The sequence below is a fragment of the Ziziphus jujuba genome, chromosome 4, assembly GCF_031755915.1.
Source record: "Ziziphus jujuba cultivar Dongzao chromosome 4, ASM3175591v1".
Lineage (NCBI taxonomy): Eukaryota > Viridiplantae > Streptophyta > Magnoliopsida > Rosales > Rhamnaceae > Ziziphus > Ziziphus jujuba.
In genome coordinates this window covers 10,050,477-10,071,401 of record NC_083382.1, presented here as the reverse complement: position 1 = coordinate 10,071,401, position 20,925 = coordinate 10,050,477, and the positions used below count along the sequence as shown (strand labels likewise).

At 30.6% G+C, this 20,925-nt stretch overlaps 4 protein-coding genes across 5 annotated transcripts; 1 reads left to right on the top strand and 3 right to left on the bottom strand.

Moving 5' to 3' along the window:
* Positions 1 to 754: 754 nt before the first annotated feature.
* On the bottom strand, positions 755 to 11,219 carry LOC107405259 (probable aquaporin NIP5-1). Its single transcript, XM_016012289.2, is given in 6 exon segments — positions 755 to 790; positions 1,046 to 1,214; positions 1,781 to 1,842; positions 4,469 to 4,700; positions 4,702 to 4,880; positions 11,157 to 11,219. Coding segments are annotated over 6 exon segments (741 nt in total).
* A 1,400-nt stretch (positions 11,220 to 12,619) lies between these two features.
* On the top strand, positions 12,620 to 13,930 carry LOC107405258 (protein HIGH ARSENIC CONTENT 1, mitochondrial). The gene is made up of 6 exons (XM_016012288.4): positions 12,620 to 12,740; positions 12,824 to 12,904; positions 13,122 to 13,195; positions 13,387 to 13,457; positions 13,583 to 13,636; positions 13,799 to 13,930. The coding sequence occupies exons 1-6, from the start codon at positions 12,724 to 12,726 to the stop codon at positions 13,910 to 13,912; spliced, it is 411 nt and encodes a 136-aa protein (XP_015867774.1). The 5' UTR covers positions 12,620 to 12,723; the 3' UTR covers positions 13,913 to 13,930.
* On the bottom strand, positions 13,474 to 17,363 carry LOC107405261 (uncharacterized). Of its 2 annotated transcripts, none has more exons than XM_016012292.4 (3): positions 16,630 to 17,363; positions 16,135 to 16,341; positions 13,474 to 14,029 (listed from the first exon to the last, which is right to left on the bottom strand). In XM_016012292.4, the coding sequence occupies exons 1-3, from the start codon at positions 17,173 to 17,175 to the stop codon at positions 13,919 to 13,921; spliced, it is 864 nt and encodes a 287-aa protein (XP_015867778.2). In that variant the 5' UTR covers positions 17,176 to 17,363; the 3' UTR covers positions 13,474 to 13,918. The 2 variants fall into 2 exon arrangements, with proteins under 2 accessions (XP_015867778.2, XP_015867777.2); XM_016012291.4 differs by lacking the exon at positions 13,474 to 14,029 and adding an exon at positions 14,236 to 14,847 and having other exon boundaries at positions 16,630 to 17,361.
* Positions 17,364 to 18,173: 810 nt separating this feature from the next.
* Positions 18,174 to 18,946, bottom strand: LOC107405257 (putative zinc finger A20 and AN1 domain-containing stress-associated protein 8). The gene has a single exon (XM_016012287.4). It carries the CDS (start codon positions 18,779 to 18,781, stop codon positions 18,353 to 18,355), a length of 429 nt encoding a protein of 142 aa, XP_015867773.2. The 5' UTR covers positions 18,782 to 18,946; the 3' UTR covers positions 18,174 to 18,352.
* Between the last annotated feature and the right edge of the window lie 1,979 nt (positions 18,947 to 20,925).

Sequence of the window (20,925 nt, the reverse complement as noted above, 5' to 3'; positions counted from 1 at the left end):
AACTGTATTTTTGGTGTCACTAATTTCTTTACATATTTACTTATATTTATGAGGTTCTTGTCAGATCGATCTGGAAGGGCATGGTGATGATATAGTTTTTACTCTTGTTTAGAGACTTAAAGTAGCAGAGTCTGATGAATAAGCTTTTGCAATCGAAAAATCGACTTCATAAATTAAGACAATTATTACATTCAAGCAAAAAATATGGTTTTAAAAAATTTTAACTAGTACATGTCCTTTACTTTTCATGATTATAATTTTTTTTTTTTGGGCCAAAACTTTTCATGATTATTAAGCAAATAAGCTACAAAAAATAAAGGAATCAGAGCAAGAGAAAAGTAACATATGTCAAATTAGAGGACAGAAAATTTTCTTTTTAATATATCTCTTTACGTGATCGGACTCAGAATCTGAAGGTTAAATTTATGCTTTCTACAGTAGGACAAACAGATTCCCCTTAGCACATCAATTATCACCAGCTGATCATCTTATTATGTGACCTGCAATCAATCAATTAATTAATAACATCACCAGATATTTATTTATATATATATATATATATATATATATATATATTTACACACATCATCAATAAGATAATAATCTTTCTATACTTTAATAATAATAATAATAATAATCATAAAACCTAGTGAAGATGGTCATGGAATTACCTTAGTGAAATGGAAATTAAGAGGCTCTCTCTTGAGTTGCTTATCAGATGACTAGTACTATTTGTACGTTGTAGGGCAAGAGTTCACAAATCACCCCCATCATCAGGCTCATCACGAACCTACATATATTAAAAATGCATATAATAAAGACATTACTTTTCTAATTCTAAAAGCATGAATATAAATGCAAGACAGCCTTTTAGACAATGATTTTAAATTTGAATCTTTATTATTGCAACATAAAAAGAAAAGAAAAAATAAAAAACTAAAAACAAAAAATTAAAAAAAAAACCATGAAAATATAAAGAATATAATATTAATTAGAGTGATATGGTAGTGGAATAATTGGAGGAAGTTGCAGAAGCATTTGAAACCTGGAGGTTGGGATGTTTTTGAGGGAGTTTGACTGCTGTGTAGGCAGCTGTACCGGCTAAAGCCCCAAGAGTTGGAGCCACAATGTATATCCACAATCCTTTATAATTCCCAGCTGCTATTGCTGGACCCAGGCTTCTCACTGGATTCATTGAACCCCCAGTTGTGTTCCTAATAAAATTCCAATAAGTTTAAATCCTTCACAAACAAATTTAAGCAAGAAAATTGTAGGGAAAAAAATATTAATTGCTTAATTTTGAGAGTTTTGAAATTGGCTTTTAATTTTTTGATTTACTAATTTAGATCCTAATTTTCTTAATTTGTTACAACTTGGATTTTTTTTACCTTTGACTTACAAAAATTAACCATTTTGTGCGTCACATGACATATTAAATTATATCAAATCACAAATTAAAATATATTAAATTGTAAAGTTTTAAAATGATTTTGAAAAAACAGTTTTTTTTTGGTATTTTCTTATTTAATATTAATGTAGTTTTAATCTCAATTGTTTCCTTTTAAATTTTGTATTTTAGTACTTTCTAATTTAAAAATAAATATAATTTAATGTCAATAATATGAGATTGATTGTTAAGCCATGCAATCAAAAATCAAGCAAAGCCATATTGCAGTAAACTAAAAAGATTGAGAAAAAAAATTAAAAGTCTAAACTATAAAATCTTTAAGGTTGAGAAAGACGAAATACAGTTTGGAAAAAAAAAACAAAAGTCACTTACCCTGCCACCAGAATGTTAAGCAAAACTGTAGCTCCAATTGCTATACCCGCCAGTTCCCCTACCTGTCGAAGATATCAATCAGAATCATGTATACTATAAAAAGTATATTTTTATGGGATAGTTACAGAAAAAATCATGTGCTTAATTTGAAGTCTAACAAATTAATTTTGAATAATTATCAAGCAATACGAAAATAGTTTATCAAACCCAAAAAAAAAAAAAAAAGCAATATATAATTCCTAATTCATTAAATAATATATAAACAATTCCAACATTAAATATATTTATTTTTTGATTTTAATTAATTAACCACTTAAACGATATTTCCTTAGAGTGAAATTGTTAAATTGAGATGAAGATAACAAGGTAAGACAAATTAATTACTTTCATTTTTTTCAAAGCCAAAACTATATATATATATATATATATACTAGCATCCATCATTATGCGATGTACGGTATATGTAATCATAATAAATAATTTTAAAAATAATTTATAATAATTAATTATATTTGAAAATTTATTTAAAAATTTTATTGTTAATAAGTATATTTGGATTTTTATTTTAATCGATATTATAAAAATTTGTTAAGAATTATAAATTTGACCTTTACATATAATACTATTCAATTATACAATTCAAATTCAAGAATGTTACCTATATAATTTTTTTTTCTTTTATGGAATTTTCATATCTAATTTTTTTCATCTATAAAATTTAAATTCAAATATATTTATATAATTTAAGTCAAATTCAAATATATTTTTTTATTCATGGTAAACAATTAATTTCTATATATTAAATACACATAATATAATTTAATTATTATTGTTATTATTATTATTATTTATCTTATAAACATATTTTTACTTTATAAGCTAAATTATTTATGGAATTCAAACTAAAAAATATTTACCTATTTAATTTTTTTCACAGGTGAAATTCAAATTTAAATCATGTAACTCTTAATGGAAAAATTATGTATATCTTTATTATTTTTCATATAATGCTTACCTAAATGATTATAAATAATCTTATCATAATAATTGTTATATAAAATATTATATATATATATATATCAATTGATTTTCTATATGGAATGTCTATAATCAAATATTTATTCCATTATTTTCACAATCAATTTTACCAAGACTAAATAAAATCAAATATATACAATATCAATCGATTTTCTATATAAAATATTCATAATCAAACATTCATTCTATTAATTTTACAGTCAATTTTACCAAAAATAAATAAAATTAAATATATACATATTTGATATGATAAAATTTCATTATAACTGTTTGACAACCTAGTAATAATTAATGATTTTTTTAAATATTTTTGGAGGGAAACTTAAATATTCATGTAATGGCACGTGTCAATATATATATATATATATATATATATATTGTTATCAATATTAATAAAAAAAAGTGTATGTCTATTTTAAATTTTTTCAAAACAAAAATTTATTTTATATATATTTTTTATACAACCATAAAAGGTTAAAAATCTCATACTTTTTCAATCAATTATATAATATTATAATATAATAATAAAAATATATATTAATTGGTAAATAAAATAAAATTAAGTAATTTGTTTTGAATATAAATCTTATTTTACTATGTTTAACAATTGTTATTTATATTATTATGTTTTTTTATATCCAAATAAAAAGATATCCTTATAAATTTCTATATAACCATATTTGTATATCTAAAAATATTTAAAATAAGTTTAATTAAGGAACAATATATATGCAAATATATTTATGATATATAATATTATAATAATAAACATTTTTTTTTTCATCCCTAAAAGTAAATCTATTATATATAAAAATAAATCTTACTTTGTTATGTTTAACAATTATATTATATTTTTTATGTTTAAATAAAAAGATATCTTTATTAATTTTCATAACAATATTTATATATGTAAAAATATTTAACATATGTTTAATTAAGCAAACAATATATATACAAATACATTTTATGTCATAAAAATATTATAATAACAAAAAAATATTTTTTATTCCTTCATTCCTAAACTGAAATCTATTATATGTAAAAATAAGAAAACATATATAATACAATAAAAATATTATACTATTATAATAGAATGAGTTTGCAATTTCATGAGTATAATAATGTATCATTATTTTGTTGTGTTCAATACATGGTTATCGATATTTTTAAAAAATATATATATTTTTAAATTTATTTCAAAACAAGAATTAATTTTATAAATATTTGGATACAACTATAAAAGGTAAAATCATAAATATAGATATATAAATTTAATTAAAAAAGGAAGAAGATAATTTTGAAGAGAATTAAAATGATAATATAATGACACGTGGTACTCACTTTTTTTCTTTTATAGGATATATATAATATAGATATATAATTTTTTTTAAATTGTAATTCCAGAATATATAGTCCATAAAAAATTATCTACATGCATAAGTATTAGGTGATCAATCTAAATATAACGCCCAAACAACCCAAAAAAAAAAAAAAAAAAAAAAAAAAAAAAGAAGAAGGGACAATCAATTTGACATAACTCAGTTGCTTAAAAGAAATATAGATTGATATCTTATCCCAAAAAAAGAAAGAAAAAAAAAAATTGATAGATGTGATTGTGATTGATAATATTAGTGCATGAGCATATATTACCGCACGTGTGTCAGTGGCGACGGCTGTGATGGTGAACATGAGAATGAAGGTGATTACGAACTCTAGAGAAAAAGCTTGGCCATAGCTTACGGTTGGAACAGTAACTCCACCTGACATGAAAGGATGAAAAACAGCTTTGAGAGCGAAAGATGCGGAGATGGATGCCGAAACCTGGACTGCTATGTAAGCCGGAACCTGCGACCACGGGAAGTGCCGGAACGAAGCGAATGCCAGACGGGTTTAGGTGTGCTCCGGAGATGTGTCCGGTGGATAATATCACCACCATCACTGCCAGACCCGCGGCTGTTGCATTGCCAATCAGGGTTTCTGCTCCATTGTGCTTTTGGTTCACAATGGGTGCTGCTACTGCCGAAAACACCATGATGAATGTACCTACAAATTCTGCTCCAAGCTGCCATATACATGCAAATGCTGAGAGTTTGAATGAAAAAATTTAATTTTTGAAGGTCATAGCTAGATTTTGGCATATATAAATATATATACACACACATACGTATAGATATAAAATATAATTCTGTTATACTAAGCGTTACTATTTATGATACTTTTAATGGCATTCAAATATATATAGTTATATTTGTTTTGCACAAATTTAATGTATGACTTTTGAACCTCACTTCTTCATAGACAAATTAAATGAAACAAGTAAAATTTTATGAGGTAACTTTTACAATTTTTCAACTTTTTCAGCTCATATTTTTTGTGAATAATTTTTATTTATTTATGTTTTTTAAGGTAAAGAAGATTGTATTGAGAAGCACCAAGTTAAAGTGTTAAATGCATCCATCCCAAATAGATAGGTATTAAATTCGTATCTTTTTTTTTTTTTTTTCTTTGGAGGGAGGATAAATTCACTACGCGAAAATTGATATCTAGCGGCACTTATTTAGCGACGCTACGAAACAAACACGTCTGAAAAAACAAAACCGCGACTCTGAGGTTAATGAGTCAGTAAAAATTCAATAAATATACGACGTACTATATAGATTGTGCGTCGCCTGTTCTCTCCTCCACTTTTTTTTTTTAGTTCTTTTAATTAATCTAATTTTAATTTAACAACAAATAACCCATAAAGATATTAGAGCAACATAACTGAGATTGGTTTTTTTTTTTTTTTTTGTTATACGTGTAACAGGCGACCCACTAGTAAGATTGTGCGTCGCCTGTTCTCTTTTCACTTAATTTTTCTTAGATCTTTTAATCAATATAATTTTATTTTAATAATAACAATCAATAAAAATATTAGTGCACCAAAATTGAGGTTTTTATATATATATATATATAGTTAACAAGCGACGCACCAATAAGATTGTGCGTCGCCTGTTCTCTCTTCACTATTTTTTTTTTATTTTTTAATAAAATCAAAATAGGACCATAACAAGAATTTAACCCAGACCCTCTTACACTCTCAAGAAATCACCACACCATCAACTCAAATAACTTGTATGTACAAATGCAACAAAAACTACTTAATATAATGTTAGGCGACCAATTACTTAAAGAATGCGTCGCCAAATACAAGAACAGGCGACGCATTCTTCAACAAATGCGTCGCCTATTCTTTTTTTTTCAATTTTTTTATTCAAACATTTAAAAAAAAATAAAATTAAAATAGGACCATAACAAGAATTGAACCCAGAACCTCCTACATTCTCAAGAAATCACCGCACCACTAGGCCAAATGACTTATATATACTGATACAGCAAAAATTGGTTAATATAGTGTTAGGCGACGCATTATTGAAACAATGCGTCGCCAAATACAAGAACAGGCGACCCATTCTTCAAAAAATGCGTCGCCTGTTCTTTTTTTTTTTTTCCAATTTTTTTGTTTAAACATTTAAAAAAAAAAATCAAAAAGACCATAAAAAGAATTGAACCCAGGACCTCCTACACTCTCAAGAAATCACCACACCACTAGGCCAAATCACTTATATGTATTAATACAGCAAAAATTGGTTAATATAGTGTTAGGCGACGCATTATTCAAACAATGCGTCGCCAAATACAAGAACAGGCGACGCATTCCTCAACAAATACGTCGCCTGTTCTTTTTTTTTTTTTCAATTTTTTTGTTTAAACATTTAAAAAAAAAAAATACGTCGCCTGTTCTTTTTTCTTTTTTTTCAATTTTTTTGTTTAAACATTTAAAAAAAAATCAAAATAGGACTATAACAAGAATTGAACCCAGGACCTCCTACACTCTCAAGAAATCACCACACCACTAGGCCAAATCACTTATACGTATTAATACAGCAAAAATTGGTTAATATAGTGTTAGGCGACGCATTATTGAAACAATGTGTCGCCAAATACAAGAACAGGCGACGCATTTGTATAACAAGAATTGAACCCAGAACCTCCTACACTCTCAAGAAATCACCACACCACTAGGCCAAATCACTTATATGTACTAATACAGCAAAAATTGTCTAATATAGTGTTAGGCGACGTATTATTGAAACAATGCGTCGCCAAATACAAGAATAGGCGACGCATTCCTCAACAAATGCGTCGCCTGTTCTTTTTTTTTTTTTTCAATTTTTTTGTTTAAACATTTAAAAAAAATAAAATCAAAATAGGACCATAACAAGAATTGAACCCAAGACCTCCTACACTCTCAAGAAATCACCACACCACTAGGCCAAATCGCTTATATGTACTAATAAAGCAAAAATTGGTTAATATAGTGTTAGGCAACGCAAATGCGTCACCTGTTCTTTTTTTTTTGTTTTCAATTTTTTTGTTTAAATATTTAAAAAAAATAAAATCAAAATAGGACCATAACAAGAATTGAACCCAAGACCTCATACACTCTCAGGAAATCACCACACCACTAGGCCAAATCACTTATATGTGCTAATACATCAAAAATTGGCTAATATAGTGTTAGGCGACGCATTATTGAAACAATGCGTTGCCACATACAAGAACAGGCGACGTATTCCTCAACAAATGCGTCGCCTGTTCTTTTTTTTTTTCAATTTTTTTGTTTAAACATTTAAAAAAAATAAAATCAAAATAGGACCATAAAAAGAATTGAACCCAGGACCTCCTACACTCTCAAGAAATCACCACACCACTAGGCCAAATCGCTTATATGTACTAATACAGCAACAAAAATTGGCTAATATAGTGTTAGGCGACACATTATTGAAACAATGCGTCGCCACATACAAGAACAGGCGACGTATTCCTCAACAAATGCGTCGCCTGTTCTTTTTTTTTTTTCAATTTTTTTGTTTAAACATTTAAAAAAAATAAAATCAAAATAGGACCATAACAAGAATTGAACCAGGACCTCCTACACTCTCAAGAAATCACCACACCACTAGGCCAAATCGCTTATATGTACTAATAAAGCAAAAATTGGTTAATATAGTGTTAGGTGACGCATTATTGAAACAATGCGTCGCCAAATACAATGTTCTTTTTTTTTTTCATTTAAAAAAAATAAAATCAAAATAGGACCATAAGAAGAATTGAACCCAAGACCTCCTACATTCTCAAGAAATCACTACACCACTAGGCCAAATTACATATATATACTAATACAGCAAAAATTGGTTAATAAACAATACGTCGCCAAATACAAGAATAGGCGACGCATTCCTCAACAAATGCGTTCGCCTGTTTTTTTTTTTTTTTTTTTTCAATTTTTTTGTTTAAACATTTAAAAAAATTAAAATCAAAATAGGACTATAACAAGAATTGAACCAGGACCTCCTACACTCTCAAGAAATCACCACACCACTAGGCCAAATCGCTTATATGTACTAATACAGCAAATATTGGTTAATATAGTGTTAGGCGACGCATTGTTGAAACAATGCGTCGCCAAATACAAGAACAGGCGACGCATTCCTCAACAAATGCGTCTCCTGTTCTTTTTTTTTTTTCAATTTTTTTGTTTAAACATTTAAAAAAAATAAAATCAAAATAAGACCATAACAAGAATTGAACCCAGGACCTCATATACTCTCAGGAAATCACCACACCACTAGGCCAAATCACTTATATGTGCTAATACAGCAAAAATTGGCTAATATAGTGTTAGGCGACGCATTATTGAAACAATGCGTCGCCAAAAACAAGAACAGGCGACGTATTCCTCAACAAATGCTTCGCCTGTTCTTTTTTTTTTTCAATTTTTTTGTTTAAACATTTAAAAAAAATAAAATCAAAATAGGACCATAACAAGAATTATCAAAATAGGACCATAACAAGAATTGAACCCAAGACCTCTTACACTCTCAAGAAATCACCACACCACTAGGCCAAATCACTTATATGTACTAATACAGCAAAAATTGGTTAATATAGTGTTAGGCGACGCATTGTTGAAACAATGCGTCGCCAAATACAAGAACAGTCAACAAATGCGTCGCCTGTTCTTTTTTTTTTCATTTAAAAAAAATAAAATCAAAATAGGACCATAATAAGAATTGAACCCAGAACCTCCTACACTCTCAAGAAATCACTACACCACTAGGCCAAATCACTTATATGTACTAATACAGCAAAAATTGGTTAATATAGTGTTAGGCGACGCATTATTGAAACATTGCGTCGCCAAATACAAGAATAGGCGACGCATTCCTCAACAAATGCGTCGCCTGTTCCTTTTTTTTTTTTCAATTTTTTTGTTTAAGCATTTAAAAAAAATAAAATCAAAATAGGACCATAACAAGAATTGAACCCAAGACCTCCTACACTCTCAAGAAATCACCACATCACAGGCGATCCTTCTTGAAGAGAATACAAATCCTATTCTCTCAATTAACAAAAACAAAAATTTTGAAAGACATGCAAATTTTATAAAGAATAAAGGTGTACTTGAAAAACAGAAAAATAAACAGCAATCTTCGATATTTTGATTCGCATTTTTAAGAAATATTTTCAGTTTTTATTTGTAGTTGAAAAATAAAAATCTTAATCAAAGAAAAAAAATGCAATTGGGAGAAAAGGCGCGTTCTTGCCATTTTTTGAAAATTTTTGGTGCGTTTTTAAATTTTTACGCGCTCCTTTAAATCCATTTTTTCTTTTTTAAAACTACATCAAGTACACCACCTAATCGATATTAGATTTGGAAGCAATCTAAGAGAGACTTGAAGAGTGAGATATTCCAGGTTTCATTTTTCATTTGCCTGCATTGTCGTCGGCCGAGAAGCTAGATTTCTCTTTGTCGCCCTCGTGATTTTTTGGTTTTCTTCTTTCTTTATCTCCATCGTTTAGGTGAGTTTCTTTTTTCTTGACATGAGGTGTGTTGTTTTTTTTTTTTTTTTTTCATTTTAACTGCAGCTTAGGTTCATTGGGTTTTATTAATCTTGCTTTTTTAGAAATTATGTTTGTGATATTGCTTGACATTATTTTGCTAAGTTCAACAAGTATTTTGTGTTGAAGATTAACTTGAATCAAGATGGTCTATTGTTTTAACTTCACCACAACATCGTACGGTTGTTGAAGAAGATGTTCTTGGAGATACAAAGATGGCTCACAATCCATTTGTCATATAGTTGCCAAGTGTCGATGAAAATGATAATGAGGATGAATGTGAGAGTGACTATGTTTGTAATGACTGTGAGGAGAGAAATATGATTCGTCAAATCTTAAGAACAATGGTAATATTTTTTAAATTTTCATTTATACTAAATTACAAATTTAATAATGATTAATATATTATTTATTTTGCATAAGTGCTAATAACTTTTTTAATGTTTCCATATGCAGTATGAGGATGTAATATCGTCAACAAGAGGTCAACTTCCATCTCAATGAATATGCATTCATGGAAGTTTAATTAATATTAAATTTGTTATGAAAAATACAATAGCTTACAAATTATGTAAAAATATATCAATGAGATGATATTTAATTTATTTGATAATTAATTTGTTATGACAAAATATTTATTTAAAATTTTTGTATTCTATTTATTTTGGATGAAGCTAGTTTTCATTTTTTTGTATTTTAATTATTTTTATATTTTTACTATTTTAATCACTTTTCACAAAATTTAAAAAAATTAAAAAAAAAAAAGAAGGGGCGACGCATTAAGAAATAATGCGTCGCTAAAAGTGTCGATCCGTCGTTAAATAGGCGACTCTATTAATGCGTCTCTAAATAGGCAATTCTACTAATGCGTCGCTAAATAGTCAACTCTATTAATGCGTCGCTAAATAGGCGACTCTATTAATGCGTCGCTAAATAGTCACTTTATTAATGCGTCACTAAATAGACGACTCTACGAATGCGTCGCTAAATAGTAAACTCTTTTAATGCGTCGCTAAATAGGCGACACTAATAATGCGTCTCTAAATAGTCAACTCTATTAATGCATCGCTAAATAAACGACTCTATTAATGCGTCGCTAAAAGTAAATATGAGTCGCTAAAAACTCAAAGATAGGCGACTCTTATAATGTGTCGCTTGTTGTCTTATAGATTTAACGACAAGACGTTAGGCGACACCGTGCGATACGTCGTTATTTATTTTGTGCGACACATTTATTGCGTCAGTTATCAACGCGATTCTAGTAGTGATTTTTTATTAGTGCCTTGAAAAGTGAAAAACTTTCGTGCCTTAAAAAGTGAAAAACTTGCATATGTTAAATTATAAGTGAGTGAGAGAGAGAGAGAGAGAGAGAGAGAGAGAGAGAGAGAGGTACCTTACGAATGAGAGAGAGATTGATCAGAGGGAAACTCCTCAACCTCTCGCATTTGAATTCCATGATCGATTAGAAATTGATGAATAGAAATGATGAAGAGAATTAAGGAAAAAGGCAATACGAAGGCATATACACTAATGCTTTTTCTTTTTGCTTAGAAGCAACCAAGCCCTTTCCTCTCATATATTATTATTATTATTATTGTTTTCGCTGGATCGAATCACATATATTATATTCATGTATTCATAATAATTAAGAGATGTAGATATTGAAGTCAATGCTATGCTATTAGTATTATTTGCCCATAGTTGATAACTTATAATATTATTAATCAAACAAAATGTAAGTGAAAAGTCCTCTTGCCTAATTCTCCCGTTTATTTGGTGCCAATGCATCCAACCTCGTGTTTGTCGACGAAAAATCATTTATTTTGTTTTTGCAATAATATTTTATTTTATTTTTTGGGTGACTGCCAAAGCCATTGACTCTCTTCCTCTTGCATTTGGCCTGCCTGTTTGCTAAAACGTAACAATCACAAAATCATGATGTGCTAGCAACTACCAACTACCGGATCATTAAGAATATATAATATAATATCTAATGAAATTCTTTAGTTTTTATGCATGAATTTGGCCACTAGTTAGTAGTACATTACTTGGTCCAAACCCCAGTACCCAGTATATATATATATATATATATATATATAGGGCTTTGTTAAAATAGGTGGCTGGATATGGGCAACGACCAACCTATTCTTCTAAGCGTTGTTGGTCAACTGTTCCTCATAGTATTATCGTCAGTTGTACAATTTTGCTACAGTGTTAGGCCTCATTACTAATTTATTTAAAGGGATGAAACATATAAAGGGACGACTATCATTATTTTATTTATTGATTTATTTTACTACCAATTTTAATTTATTATCTCTAACCGCAGTCAACATGTAGTTTGCGGATGAAGCATATAGGGGGCCAACTATTTGGAGGCGACTAGCTAATCAATTAAACTTGCCTTGCTTGCTTGAACAGAACTAAAATTTGTTGACGTTGAAAGGAGTACAAAAGAATTAGAAAAAAATGTTATCTATCTCTCCTCGAGAGCTTTGACAAAATACCAATAGCGTAATTTCTGGGTTTTGAAAAATCATCTCATATTCTTAGTCTTACACACACACACACACACACATATATATATATATATATATATATGTCAGTTTTTAATTTCCTTAAAAATTAATCTTTGATGACTAAGCAGCCGACTCACACACACACACACACACACACACATATATATAAGTAATCAAAGTAAATGGCAAGGAATCAAATTTGTATAAACAAATTATGTGTAAGAAATAATCTAGGGATTATTGTAAATAAAGGTCAACTATTGATTTATAGCTTTTAAATGTCAACCATTGGTTCAATTATAGTTTAATCATGTCTATCAAATCCATTTATATGAACTCCTTGTCAATTTTTGGTTGGAGTATCATCTCCTCCTCTGTATTCTTGAGGCAAAACCAAGTCGAAGACGGAACAAAAGCAAGCGCTATAAACTCTGTTTGTCAATGGCTGCCACCAATAAGTAAGATTCTGATCAATTTTTGTTCTTATTAAAAGAGATTTTGCACAATATTTTAATTAACAATTTTATTCATATGTTTATAGGCCTGAAGATGTTGTAACTATCGATGTTTATACTGCAAAAGGTCTTCTCACTTCATCAAATTACCGTTATTTGGATGTCAGGTAAACCTTATTATTATTATTATTATTTTTATTTTTTCTCAATTTTAGTGTGCAGAGACAGTTTTAGTAACAAAATCACTGTTTCAAAAAAAAAAAAAGTTATACAAACCACAACTGGTGTATATATATAAATTTACTGATCAAACAATGAGTAGCAAGATTGCAGAAAGTAAAACAAAATGCCAAATTTTTTAACCCACAGCTTTAACTAAAACAGGTCAGTTGAGGAGTTCAACAAGAGTCACATTGAAAATGCTTTAAACGTTCCTTACATGTTCATCACCCAAGAAGGTATTATATGCAGTTTTATCTGATATTCTTTGTTACAATGTCATAAGTTTCTGGAAAAAAAAAAAAAAAAAGTTTCTTATATAAATACAACATATATATATAAGTGGTTTTTCAGATTTCACGGTTTACAAATACTAAAAGCTACCAGAATATGAATCATGAATTTGCTTTTTGGGTTTTGACATAAACAGGGAGAGTGAAAAACCCAGAATTTCTCGAACAAGTTTCCTCAATTTGCAAGAAGGAAGAACACCTCGTTGTGGTAATACATTTCAAAATAAATAAATAAATAAATAATAATAATAATAAATAATCGTTCTTGCTGTGGATGTGATTTGAAAGGAATGGGATTTATATGATGAAAATGTTGTTTTGATATTTTCAAAGGGTTGCAACAGTGGAGGCAGAGCACTTCGTGCTTGTGTGGATCTTCTCAATGCTGTAAGTTTCTTCTGAGTTTACCCCCGTCCTTACCCTTCATTACTTGCAGCCAGAGGTCTTTCTGATTTCAAATATTGTGAATTTCGCTTTCCAGTTTTAAACTTTGCTTTCCCATGAATTTTTGGAGAAAAAAGCTTTGAGAAATGAGAAAATTGCATGCAGGGTTTTGAGCATGTGAATAATATGGAAGGGGGTTATTCCAGATGGGTGGACAGTGGATTTGCAGGTGATAAACCACCAGAAGAGTTGAAATTAGCATGCAAGTTCCGACCCTAAGCGTCTTCAAGAAAATAAAAAATATATATCCAAATGAAAAACAGAGAAATTTGTGTCCATCAGTTGCTTCCTTCTCTGCAATATTTTGGAGCCCATGGATCTTTTACTGAAGATTGCCTGTATTCATGAATAAAGTTAGAAATTAACCAAAAATTTTTGCTGTGGTTTGGTTGTACTTCATTTTCGATTTTGTTGAAAATACTTCTGTAACTTAAGAAAATATGTTTGCCATATGAATTGTTCTCAATGAATGGGTAGGTATAGAAAGGTATGGGGAATTATCCCTTACGGGGAAAAAAAAGGATTTTTGAAAAGAAAGCAAGTAAGAAAGAAAAAGCTAGCAATCCCTTTAACGTGCCTGGAATGTTATATGAATTAAAATTAGAATGCAAAAGAACTTTCCCACCTTATACACAAATTTGACATGAATATTTGCACAAATCAAACCATGGATGCAGCACTTGCAAAACAAAATTCAGATGGAACTGACCGACCGAATATATACAAAAAACCTAGGTTAGTTTCATCAAAGCCTAATAAGGTATTAGTATGTAAATATGTTCTCAGGCCAATGAGTTCAAAGTATTTCTTTCAAATTTCTTGATTAAAGGGCTAAGAAGAGAAACCACAAATTTCTGAGACTAGCAAAAAGAACAGTCCCTTGCCCAGTGACCAGGCTTGCCACATTTGGAACATGTTCCTAATGAAACAGACCTTCCTCCGAACCCAGTAGAAGAATTAATTGAAGGGATGGAACAGTCTTTCGCCCAGTGCCCTTCCTTTCCACATTTGAAACAGGAAGAACCAGTTCTAACACTGTAGCTTTTGTTTTTTTCATCACTTGCATTATTATAATGGACCTTAGAGGCACTGACGGGAAGACCAGCTGATGCAGTAGACTCATTGCACCACTTGAAGAAATTGCATGAACCTCCCTATACGGTAAGAAAATTGATAACCAAGCAAAGATTTATGCTCCATTCAGGTATAGTTATCAATAAAATGTACATACTAGCAGTAGCAGAGTTCCTTTCATCTTTATTAAGTTTGAGGGGATAAGGGGGCAGAAGGCAAGAAAACAAAGCATTATTCTCAGAAAACATTTGTTTGCATCAGGAAGTAGTACCAATCTAACTGAAAATCACACACTTATTTTTAAATCCAAGTCGCAAGTTGACACAGAATTCAGCAAAGAAATGTTTATTTTTCCAAATTGTAGCTTCTAACCTTCCAAATTTACCTTCACTTTTTCATTTCATTTTCATTTGCGTTTTGTTTTTGTTTTCTTCTAAATCATATGTGAACTACATACTGCTTTTAGTAGTTCTGCAAGAACTCTTATACCCAATCCTCTTACACAAAAGTTTATTTGAGATATCACTTGAGATCCGTTGGCAAGATTATTGAAATGATCTAACAGCTAACAATTACCAAGTGAGGGGTGACTAAAAAGAGCAGAATTTTGTGATCCATTTTATCCAAAACATTACGTTTCTCAGGTCATAATCTCCATAGTTATCAAATATTCTTCTCTCCTAGTTGCAAAGCTTCATGATGCAACTAAAAGAATCGCTACATTTTCTGTTCAGCTTGAGAAGGATGATACTGACAAAGAAATTATAAATGCTTTTTCATCCATGTGTTTTTTGGAAGTTGGTATGTACTTCTTCAGTTGGTAAGCTCTTCTTCATAGTTAATAGAATTCACTTTGATTTTCAAAGAAAGATGCTTTGTATGTCATTACTGTTGTCTCCTATACGATTCACACAATCAATTCGTCAGTATATCCCCTCCATTCCCCTTCACATGAGTATATTCAGACCTTCTATCTATTCACATCAAAACTATAATCTCCATACTTGTTTGGTAACGGCCAACAACAAACAACGTCATGAAAAAGCAAGAAGCTCATGTTCTTGCGATAATTAACCAATCTGACTACGACTTAAGTAGTTGCTAACTAGAAGCAACCCAGCAGCTCTTTCACTGTGCAAGTCACTGAAGAGTGTAGTGACTCTGATTTTGAAGTCACAAAAATTACTTAAACCGACAAAGAAATATTTATACCCACATAGACAAAAGAGAAGACTGCATATGAAAAAAAACACTTCCAACATGGAAAAACCTTTCGGTAAAACAATGCAAGTGTTTTAAGGTTAACAGCATCATATGCACATGAAACTGAATGAGAACCTTAGCTTCAATAAATATATCACTATTACCTGGCTTAAAGGACACCGATAGAATTGCTGGCCAGCATTTTTGCCTGTTTTTGCCGTTAAGATGAGGCAAAAACCAGCACCACAGGGGCATTGAAGATCAGGGTAGGAAGAATCAGATGCATAATTGTTTTGGGCCTCACCACCGGCCATGAAATTGGCTCCAGAAGCATTGTCAACCCACTCAAAGAAGCCACAACCCCCATTTTCCTGTCCAAACAAATACAAACGAGGCATCCATCCATGAAATTGTTCATAACCCAAAACTTCTTGCTAACATATAGTTCATTTTATGATATTCATATTCGGTTATTTGGGTTGTTTCTTTGGAGCTTATTTATGAATTATCAAACATGAAAAAGTCCAATTTTGCCAGAAACATGCACGGAAAAGCAAAACATTGGTATAGAAAAATACTCAAAAGAATCTACAAAGTTACTAGCTAAGTAGGTTGATTGGGTATGGGTGATTCTGGGAACTGGAAAACGAGTAATGAACCTGTCGAATGGGGCATTTGTAAAACTTCCGACCCCTATTCTTCTCGGTATTTGCGGTCAGAACCAAACAGGTCCCTGATCCACAGGGACAAGTTTTCTCAGGAATCGACGGGTCACCAACATAATTACCAAACTGCCCTCCTCCTCCTCCGGTAGCATCGCAATCGCGGGCCCAGTGTCCCACTTTGCCGCATTTGAAGCACGAATTGCCATCGTTTGATCGATGGTCACCGCCAAAAACGTTGTCGTTTTCGGTGGCAACAACCTTGACTCTTCTTCCAGGATGAGAGCTCGTGCTCTGCAAGTTGAGGGTTTTGTTTCCTTTGAGAGCCGCTGTGTACAAACCGTCGACCATGGCGTCGTCTTTGGCCTGAATATGATTCGCCCGGGAATTAGGAACGGCGGCATTTTGGGACAGCGTGACTTTCCGGCGCTTGTTGGCAAGCGCGTGGGCCTCGACCGCCGCCACCTGAGAAAGGAAGTCGTCGTCGTCGTCGTCGTCGTCATCTTGGATTTCGATGAAGGATTTTTTGGCTTCGATCTTCATGTTTTTCTGTCTCGGCGCGTAGTACACACCGGAGGAGAGGGCGAAGAGTGCTGTTGTGTTATTGATTTTGATTTCGAATTCTCGATTTTACCCCTGGGTTTCCCTCCTCCCCACCATTTTTTTCCCGCCTTTCGATTTGGCATTTCATTCAACACAAACAAAAAGAAAGGAGAGCTTCTTCAGCAAACCACTAAATTATTTAAAAATAAAAAATAAAAAATTCTCATATTGTTATTTTTTTGAAAAAAAAAAAAATATATATATATATATATATATATATTGTTTTTCTCATTAAGGGGTTTTTCTTTTTTGATAAAATTTATCAGTTAAATCTAAATATGTAATTGACGAAATGAATTTGAAGATATTAATCATTCACAGTTTTCATTACTTTATATGAGAGTAAATTTACAACTATTTTGATCAAGTTTATTGGAGTTACAAACAATATAATATTTCAAAAGTCGGTGTCATAATTTTGGATATAAAATAAAATAATAATTTACTATGGCCTTAAGAAAATTAATTTTTACTTGCAGCGGTTTTTAAACATGGACTTTAATTGTTGTTTTTGTTTTTTTTTTTTTTTAAATAAAAGTAACAAAGAAAAATAAAATGAAATAATTTATGATCCTTTTTTAACATACAAGGAACAATTTGAGACATGTTGTAAAATACGCTGGGAAAATTCAAATTTAGCTAATAAGTTTTTTATGGAATCTAAATTTTATCATCTCCTTATTATTTTAATATTTTTTAAATTTTTTTAGTTTAATTTCTTTTACTTGATATCTTAAAAAAAAAAAGAGACTATTTATTTAGATATTATATTTATTTATTGGTCAAGGGTCCTTTTTTTTTTTTTTTGGGGGGGAACAGTTTATCGCTCAAGATTACAATAATTTTTATAATCTAAAAATTAGGGGCGTGATTACAAAAATATAAATAAATAAATAAATAAGAAAACAAAACAAAAATTCAAAATAGAGGAAATTATTTTGTTATAGCTATGTATTTGGGAATTTCATATTATTCTGAAATTACACAATATTTTCTTTTAAAAATAGTACTATATACAATATAGACAAATTAAATTTTTTTGGTGAATGAATACAAACAAATTAAATTGCATGCCAATAGAAGACAACCCCATATATCACCCTAATAAACAAACTTATTAAACCCTGTAGTCCAACTTATCAGCCTTGCAAACCGGATTTTGTTTGGCCAAAATTTGCCGGCCGGCCGACTTGTAATCGACTTTGCAAGCGTGTTGTTCCGGGAATCGATGGCGGCTGCAGAAAACATCGCCACAGCGGCACTTGAATCCGGTCAGACCCACTTTCTTGTTGCAGGTCTTGCACCTCTTTATATCACCACATGTTTGTTTCTCTGAATTATCATGAGCTCTGACTTGATCATTGTTTTCCTTCAGAATTATTAATGGCTGTTTCGTGTTGTCGTTTTCTTGTTGGAGATCAATGTTTGCTTTTGATTTAGAAATCGTGTGGTCTTTGAGAAAAATTGAGTAGCACTTGGAGCACAAGTTTCTTTTCTCTGCAGATCCATAAAACCCACACCCATTTGCACAAAGACCCGGATCCATGTCTCTCTTCCGCCGATATTAACTTTTCTTCGAATTCTTTTGTTGATTGACCTTCTTCTTCCTCTTGATCCTCCTACAAATCTTCTTCTCGGTATTATTATATTATTATTATTTTTTCCTTTCTGCTGTGATTCGTTTAATAGTTTGTTCAGCGAGACAATGTGTATATATATATATATATATATAAGATCGCCAACGTTACTTTTACGGCAAGAGTCGGAAATTCTATAGAAATCTTACATCTTTGGTTTATCTTTCCTAGTAGGAAAACAAAAAGGAATTTCATGTTTTTAGATTTTTTTTTGATTGGGTGTTATTTGAAAGGAGAGACTTCTTTTGTTTAGACTTTTTATGATTGGGTGTTATTTGAAAAGAGACTTCTTTTTAATTTTTCCTTGGAAGCAACTAATGGAGCTCATAAAGCTACAGCAATTATATTCCTAACCTTCTATGTATTGGATAAAGATGTTTTGGATGCTCTATCTGTTATATTTTTATTTAAAAATTATAATTTTATAATAATATGTTATATTTTATACGTTGGAAAGTTTAGTTTCCAAGTCAAACTCTCACTTATTGTTTATTTTATAACGTTAGTTTAACCAAAAGTTATATTAATATTATATTTGTTATATACTTGCTTTTTATCATCCATGTTACTTGGATAGAATTCAAAAAAACGTTTATTTTTGTAAATTTATAAATAAGAGTTGTTTTACTTTTTTGAGAACATACAAGTTTTTCATGCTTTAATAATAATTCTTGCTTCAAATATTTTTTGTGTATTGCTAGAGGCAGTAAAAAATATATTCTATTCATCTATATATTATTTTAGTATATATTTTAGTATGCTAAAATAATTCGTAAGAAGTTTTATTACTGCAATTTAAAATTCCTGGAAAATTGTCATATTTTTTGGAGAAGATTGTTAATTAGTGTAGAAGAAAGTGTAACTTCCTTAAAAACAATACATTAATCCATGCCTTAATTCATTATTTATAGGCTATAATTTAATTAATTATGTTTATTTATTTGTTGTTTATTAATAATTTATGTTTGTTGTTAACATATATTTCTTCCTCCTGTGTAATTTTTCCAACACTATCCCCACTCATTTGTGAATATTGGCCCTCTCCAACTTCTAAATGGCAAATAAGAAGACCCTATGAAGCTTAAATACGGCCTTCGCAAGGAAAAAAGTGAGTGCCTCCAAAGGCTTGATACCGAGGTGCCAAATTCGGTTTGTATGCGAATTTTGGAAGCACAACGGTGTTGTCGCCGCAACAACTTGTGGAGTTTGCTTTTTGACTTGCAAATAGCAACCACCTTGTTGTGTGGATAATTAGCCCAGACTTGGTTATTGATAAATCAGCCATTTAACCACCTGAATTTATGGACTAAGACCAAAGAAAGAGACCTAATTGCTAGTTGGTGTCCACAAGAGAAAGTTCTTAATCACCCTTCAACTGGAGGATTCTTGACACATAGTGCTTCGAATTCAACCATTGAGAGTTTGTCTTCTGATGTTCCAATGACCAACCTACGAATTACTATCGAAATTCATGTAAGGAATGAGGGATATCGGATTGAAGATTTGATAATGAAGTGAAGAAAAAGGAAATAGAAAACCTAGTTAGAGAGTTAAAAGAAAGCTAAGAACATGAAAAGCAATGTCATGGAGTAAAAAAAACTGGGGGAAAAAGCCAGTTCCAATGGTTCTTCATCCAAAGATTTTGATAGTTTGGTGAGGCACTTGCTTTCATGAAAATGCTACAGAGACTTGATAACTAAAACTAACTCATGGTGCTCTCAGATAAAGAAAGAAGAGGATGGAATGGCAGCGTTTCTTTGATGGCTTTAAGTACTTCAAAAGGGAACGACAACGTTTTGAAGTTTGTTTTAATTAACTGAAACACGTGCAATGCAGGTGCAGTGGTTAGGTTGGTTATAACAGGGAGTTAAAAGGCTATTTAATATACACCAGATTTTAACTACTTCTTCTTCTTCTTCGTAGAAAGTAGAAAATTCAAAGTTGCAGAACCTTCTTTGTGAGTTGTTTTTCTAGGTTTGTGAGAGAGAGATTTGTTATGTCTTTGTTGTTTCAATTCCTGAAAGAGTTTTGTAAGGGTAATTGAAGTTTCTTT

Coding starts and splice junctions, on each gene's coding strand:
- LOC107405258 (XM_016012288.4), top strand. Junction 12,905..13,121: donor TACCGTTATTTGGATGTCAG/GTAAACCTTATT, acceptor TAACTAAAACAG/GTCAGTTGAGGAGTTCAACA. Junction 13,637..13,798: donor GTGTGGATCTTCTCAATGCT/GTAAGTTTCTTC, acceptor AATTGCATGCAG/GGTTTTGAGCATGTGAATAA.
- LOC107405261 (XM_016012291.4), bottom strand. CDS start 17,175: ATGAAGATCGAAGCCAAAAAATCCTTCATCGAAATCCAAGATGACGAC. Junction 16,342..16,629: donor ACAAATGCCCCATTCGACAG/GTTCATTACTCG, acceptor TTGTTTGGACAG/GAAAATGGGGGTTGTGGCTT. Junction 14,848..16,134: donor ATCGGTGTCCTTTAAGCCAG/GTAATAGTGATA, acceptor CTTACCGTATAG/GGAGGTTCATGCAATTTCTT.
- LOC107405257 (XM_016012287.4), bottom strand. CDS start 18,781: ATGGATCCGGGTCTTTGTGCAAATGGGTGTGGGTTTTATGGATCTGCA.